At 59.7% G+C, this 6,772-nt stretch overlaps 1 protein-coding gene across 1 annotated transcript in view; it reads right to left on the minus strand.

Moving 5' to 3' along the window:
• The window catches only part of TMEM132E (transmembrane protein 132E), a 14,252-nt gene extending 8,026 nt beyond the window's left edge, over positions 1 to 6,226 (minus strand). Inside the window, 4 exon segments of the mRNA XM_009885210.1 lie at positions 3,324 to 3,464; positions 4,362 to 4,530; positions 4,533 to 5,258; positions 6,202 to 6,226. Coding sequence (XP_009883512.1) covers positions 3,324 to 3,464; positions 4,362 to 4,530; positions 4,533 to 5,258; positions 6,202 to 6,226 — 1,061 coding nt within the window.
• Positions 6,227 to 6,772: the final 546 nt, after the last annotated feature.

Consider the following 6,772-nt stretch of genomic DNA (forward strand, 5'->3'; position numbering starts at 1 on the left):
CGAGTCTTTGGGTTATATATTATCAAAGGGTGAGTGTGTGGCCACGGCCCCAGGGGATGGTGGGTGGCTGCAGGCGCTGCCCTCGTCTCCCCGGCTCCATCTTCCCAACAGTGCGGCTGGATTTACTGCCCCAGGCTGCTCCTGCCTGCACACTCATGTCCCACAGGTCAAACCCCAAGTGTCCCATACCCAGGAGGGCAGCGTGCTCGAGGACGGCAAATAAGTCCCTATACAAAAGCCCAGCCCAAGCTGTTGATTTTACAGCCCCTTCCAAGGGGATCACATGGGGAAACTGAGGCACAGGAGGACCCCAGACAGCAGATGGAACAACACCGAGTTAGGACTCGGGGCAGGGCTGTCCCCGAGCCTGCACAGGATGCACGGGGCAGACTGGCATGGGATGGGGGAGGCAGACAGGACCGGCAGGGGATAACGGCCCCGAGACCATCTGCTCATCAAAACCCCACGCATTCAATGCAGCTGCTGAGGACAGGGGGACCCAAAGCTAAGGGACAGGGAGTGAACTCTGGGGCATCCCCGAGGTGGGACGGGATGGAGAGGCTGTGCGCTGCCAAACCCAGCACATAGTGCCAGCCTAAGGGGACAGGGGGACTCGGCAGCCAGTGTCCCTTGTGCTGTGTCATGGCTTGGACACAGTCTGATGGCAGCAGTGTAAATCACTCTTACACCCCATCCCTATGAGCAAACCTCCCCAGACGCGATCCTGCCCTCCTATCTCCGTGTCCAACTTGCCAATCCCTCGGGAAGACTCAAGGTTCAACCCTCTCCCTAGGTCAAACTTCTCCAATGCTCCCCCAAAACGGAGCATCCCCAGGGGACACCCCAGAGCCCCCGCAAACCCCCCCAGAGCAGGAGGAGGAGGGAGATGGGTATGGAAAGGTGAAATCCCTGTGAAAGGAGAAGCCGGGACCAGCCCCGCTCTCATCGTACCATGTAGCAGCAACCGAGAAGGTCCCATCGATCTGGGGATGCAGGATGCAGTCGGGTTTCTCTCTAATAAATATCTAATAAGTGAAAGGAAGGGGAGAAAAGGGAAAAGCAAGAAGCTGGGGCTGCTCCAGACCACGGCAAGCCCTGCTCCCGCTGCAGGTAGGATGGGCTGCGCAGCAGAGCTGCCACGCGAAGGCTGGTGGGGTCCCGCTGGGATTTTGTGCCCCCAAGGCAGCTGAGGGGGTGCAAGGGGAATCGCCAAAGGCCACCCAGTCTGAAGAAGGGGATTTGGCCGCTTGGTGCCTCTTCCAATGCAGAAGTATTAAATACAGCCGGGAAGAGCCAGGTTGACAGGGAAACCGGAGCTGCGGCTCCATGCCAGAGGTGGTTTGGTGCTGGGGCTCCTCACCCCTGGGCGTCCCAGGAGCCCTGTCAGGGGCAGCCACCACCTTCTGCCCTCCCCGAGCACTGGCTGCGCTCAGCCACAGCAGAGACAAGAGCTGGGCTGCCCAGACTGGGGGAATAACTTAGGATGCTGGAGTGAAAAATGCCCAAAAATAGCCATTATCACCCCCTCTCCCCCTCCCGGCACAGCCGGCACTGCCAAAAGCCCCCAGAGCCCCGGCAAAGCAAACTTCTCCAGCTGCACCGCCTGGAGGGCAACACGGCTTTAAGTCATTCATACTTTCCATTCCGTTAATATTTGATGGAGTTGTTTGTCTAAAAGGTGATTGTAATCACTTTAAATTCATCCTCCGTCTCTAACCTTTCCAGGCTGATTTGAAGCGGCGGCGGCGGCGGCAGACGGGGAGAGGAGGAAGGGGGAGAGGAGAGGATCTCACTGCCGGCAGGTCTGGCAGCCACGTGCAGGGGCACTGGGGTGGCCGTGCAGAGGAGGGAGGGCTCGTGGCCACGGGGCCACTGCCAGGTCAGCCCCGGGGCTGTGGGCTCAGATGCTGCCGTTGCATTGTGTAGCAATGGTGTGGGGTAAAGGAAAATCCACCCTCCGGGTAAGCCAGAGGGGTTTTCTGCAGACGGCTTCTGAGCTCACGTTGGAAGCAGTCAGAGCTGAGGATCTCCTTCCTGCAGGAGCTCGTCCCCAGCTTCACTCAGTTTTGGGGTGGTGCGGCAGAGATACGGGGAGATTTCAAACACAGAGGGCAGGAACGGCTCGAGCGCATCAACTCACTTTAAGCCGGCTCCTGGAGACACTTGTCTCCCTTTTCCCAAAGACACAGTGATGGAGATATCACAGCTTGGGAACAATTGCTTTCCAGCAGTTCAGAGTCTTTCCTGTTGGTGGGTTTGACCCCGTGTCCACCCCGTGCCCGTACTCCCCATGTCCTGCCCACGTGGATGCAAGGAGCAAAGCTGCCCTTCACCCTTACAGCCTCCACGCACTCACAGACCAGTCCCACATCTCCCTTTCTCCAGGCTGAGCACCATCCGGGCTTTCAGCTTGGCTTTGTGGGTCCTTGCTCCTTCAGATCATTTTCATTTCTATCTCCTGGACTCTCCTCAACCGACCTGAGCCTTTCCTGGAGCCGCAGGAATGGGCATCGGCCTTGTGTCAAGCAGGGCAGAACTGGCTCTGCCCATCTCAAGTGCTGCCTTGGTTCATGCTCCCCATCTGACACTCATCCATCACCTCAGGGGCCAGATGGGACCTTGCCTGGAGACTGCGCCCTTTCCTTCCCAGAGGAAACACCAGCATAGTCAGCAAAGAGCTGCCACCTCTCATAACGCTAAAACTTTTTAAAAAATTAAAATACTTCCACCCCAAACTGGGGGATCCTCCATGGCTTCACAATTCAGCCCCAAAATCCACTATGTGTGCCCACCAGCTCCCGACACGGCCAGGTGATCCCAGCCCGGAGCCGGGGATGCAGCTGCCAACTGGTACCCGTGACTTATGAGTGCATCGCTTGAGCTCCAGCTTGGTCACCAGTGTTGACCCGGAGCAGATCCCACCTGAACGCACCACCTTACAGCCACCTGCCTGACCACAAACCTGCCCACCTTGGGCCACGAAACCCACCTTCACCTGCCATCTGCCCGGCTGCACGGTGCCGGCCGAGGCTAAAAGCCACACACAAAATTAAGCCCCTTCCTGTGTCAGTGAGGGACCTACCCCGACCTCAGCTGGGCTGAGGGTTTGACCCCGAAATTGTTCATCCCCCTTCGGTGCCTCCAAGTCTCACAGTCTGGGCCACGCACTGCTGTGCCTCAGTTTCCCCTGCCAGCACCCACGTGGCAACCAGACACGCAGGGTGGGGGCGGAGGAAGAACGGCTCCGGGCCAAACCTCAGCAATTTCCCCAACCCCGCTGGTGCTGGGGGGCAGGGGAGGGGGCAGAGGAGGGGGTCTCTTACCTGGGCCCGGCCCCGTCCGCCCTGGCCACATCCACGGTGGCGGTGGAGTGCTTGCCACCCGTCAGCAGCTCCGAGCTCACCAGCCACTGCCCGCTCCTCGACCTGGTGCTCAGCAGGTTGACGCCTTTCTTGGCCTTCACCCTGCGGAGAGCGATGGTCAGGGCTGGACCCTCACCCCCGGGGGCACCCCAGGACCCCCTCCCCCGGGCACCCTGCTGTAGGTGCAGGGGGATATTTTGGCCCCGACCCCTCCTGGCTGTTGGAAACATCATCCAGGCTGGCAGCAACAGCCATGGGGCTGAGCCCACCTCAGCCCCTCTTTTTCATAGGATTTTGTCCCCCCACATCACCCCTCCAGCAGGAGTTTGGTCCCCCAGTGCTGTCCCCCCCAGGACAGTAACACACCCCTGTGGGGTGAAGGACAGGAGAACCTGGAGCGCTGTGTCCCCTGTGCCAGGGGCTCGCTGCTGGCCCGGTGGCCACAGGGACATTTGTAAATGCCCTTAGAAGAGAGGTGATCGGGGCTCATCGCCCCATCCTTAGGGACATGCAGCACCTCCCCGTACTGGGGTGCTCAGCACTAGGAGGTGGGTGCAAGGGCAGGATCAGGGGGATGTGGGGAGCTCCCGCTCGCTCCCCAGCAGCCCCGTGGCCATACCACACCTCGTCCCCAAAGCAGCTGTGAACAAACCCACATCTGCTGGCGGGGCCATAATCCCGGTGCAAGTGGGAGGGAGAAGGCAGAGGACCACAGCAGTGATGCAGAGGTGGAAACCCTGGATGGGCAACCTTTCCCTTCCCTCCAAGAAGCTCCCACCGCAAAGCAAAACCATGTGCCGGCAGCTCCTCTCGCCTCCCTCACCCTCCCGAAGCCCTGCCAGACCTGGTCCGTTCCCCAGCAGGTCCCATAAACACAACCCACCCTCCCAGTCCACGCCTCCCTCCCAGCCCATGTCTACCATCGTACAACCCAGCCAAAAAAACCCACTCCCTCAAAAGGCGGCTGCTCCCGGGGTGGGGACAACCCCAGGACCTCACCTGAGCGTGAAGTGCTCCACCGTGGAGTTGGACATCAGGTAGAGGAGGATGCTCAGCACCTCGCCCGGCTTGAGGGGCTTGTCGGGTAGGCGGATGAAGACGTTGCCGTCCAGCCGATGCTCCTGCATGGGCTGCCCGGGGGAAGGCTGCAGGAGGCCGACGCTGCCATGCGCAGCAGCGGATGCTGCGTGGGACCCTCGGTCCTGGCCCCCCCGGCCCCGCGGCGGGGGACCGTCTCCCCAAGGCACTGGCCGGCCCCATCAGGGGCGTGCAGGGTGTAGTAGAGCTCGGCTTGTTGGCTCTCGCCCGACACCTCCAGGCTCTCGGGGCTCTTGCGCCTGCCCAGCGGCACGGCCGGGGGGCCGAACCAGGCGTGGGGCAGCTCTGCCTGCACCAGGCACGTGGCCAGGTTGCCCCGCAGGCGACACGAGCTCTTGATCTCCCGGGCATCGCGGAAAGCATGGAGCCTCACGCAGGGCAGGCGGTCAGTGACGTCAAAGTCATCCCAATCCCGGCCGGCTACGTAGAAGAGCACTTGGACCACAGGCTGGTTGGCCACCAGCCGGGGCTGGATGATGAAGGCGCGCACCTTCCAGTTGACGGTGAGGCGGTCGGGGACCTCCAGGGTGCTGGAGGGCTGCAGCTGCTCCTTGGGCAGCACCAACCCCGTGCTGAAGGGCCCCAGGGTGACGTTGAGGACGGGCAGCTCCTTGGTCTGGAAGACGACGAAGGGCTCGGCACGTTGCAGCGGGGCACTGCCGTTGCCCACCGGGCTGGCTCCCACCTCCTTGAGGAAGAAGGCCAAGCGGGTGTTGGACAGGCGGTAGCTCACGGGCAGCGTGATGGCACCGGGGGGCTCGGCGGGCTCAAGGCTGGGGGCTGGCCCCTTGGCATGGGCTGCGAAGGAGATGGAGAGTGTGGGTTAGTGCAGGGTATCCCTCCCCCGAGCATCTCCTGAGCCCCAGAGAAGGGAGAGCAGACCCAGGCGAGAGCGGTCCAATCCCATGGCAAGGAGGAACCAGTGCTTCGGCGCCCAGAACCCTGGCAAGGGCAGCGAGCACCTGGCTGGGTTTCTGTCCTGCAAACAAAAAATTGCAGAAGACCTCCTCGGGACCTCAGGCATCGCTGTGCTTCTCAACGGGCGGCTCCAGCCTCAGCAAACCCAACCTTGGCATGGGATGCAGTGTCCGGCAAAGGAATGATGCTCGGGGGCTGCCCAAGGCTGGGCAAGGGTGTGTTGAAGACGTATCTGTCCTGGTTTCAGATGGGATGGGGGTAATTTTCTTCCTAGTAGCTGCTCTGGTTTGGATTTAGTATGAGAATAATGTTGAGAACACATATTGTTTTAGTTGTTGCTAAGTAATGCTTATATTAAGTCAAGGACCTTTTCAGCTTCCCACAGACAGGACAAGCTGCCCAAAGGAATATTCCATACCACAGACATGATGCTCAGTTTATAAACAGGGGTTGGCCGGGGCGGGGGGGTCAGGAATGCGTGATCGCTGCTTGGGACGGGCATGGCAATCAATCATCAGGTGGTGAGCAATTGCATTGCATCACTTATTTTGCATATTCCTTTACCATGATTATTATTTTCTCTTCCATTACTGGTCTATTAAACTGTCTTTATCTCAGCCTACGAGGTTGGTTCTTTTCCCTTTTTCTCCCTCTTCTCCCTGCCCTACCGGGGTTGGCGCGGAGTGAGTGAATAGCTGTATGGTTCCCGTTGCTGGCTGGGATTAAACCACGACAGCATCGAGCCTTGGTATTGCCCCTGGGGAGCCCGAAGCGCTGGTCACCCGCCCTGGCACCCGTGCCAAGCCACCGGCTGAAACCGTACGGACCCACTCGTAGAAATAGGGCATAACTGGCTCCAAACGCATGGAGAAAAGGATGCTCGGCTTCTCCAGAGCTGTTACCAAAAATTAGGCAGGTCCAGGTTAATTTTTGGCTGGCAGGTCCTGCCAAGTATCTAAAACCGAGACTTTCCTCCCACTTTTAGCTCCCAGATCGCATGGGGAAGGCGGCTAAATCGGCTCCTTTGCCCCAGACCCGCTCCATCCCTTCAGGCTGCCTGTAAGGGTGGTGTCAGAGCCGGTCTGTCACCCGTCACCCACCCAGGGGTGCCACACACGGTCCCTCTGCACCAAAGCTGGTCCAGCCCCAATTTTTCCAGGCAGGGACATGATCCGGTGGAAAAGCGATGAAGATGATGTTGGTGCCACCTTGTGCGAACCCCAGCAGCGCCTGGGTGTGACAGCCCTTCGGAAATCCCTTTTGCCCTTCATTTTAACCATTTTGCCTTTAAAAAAAAAACAAAAAAGAAAACAAAAAAAAACCCATGCAGGCAGAGCCCCTGTGCAGGCAGCGCACAGTGCCTGCCGGCCACACGCTCCCGGAGGATGGAGCTA

Source organism: Charadrius vociferus, unplaced genomic scaffold (assembly GCF_000708025.1).
Source record: "Charadrius vociferus isolate BGI_N301 unplaced genomic scaffold, ASM70802v2 scaffold54, whole genome shotgun sequence".
NCBI lineage: Eukaryota > Metazoa > Chordata > Aves > Charadriiformes > Charadriidae > Charadrius > Charadrius vociferus.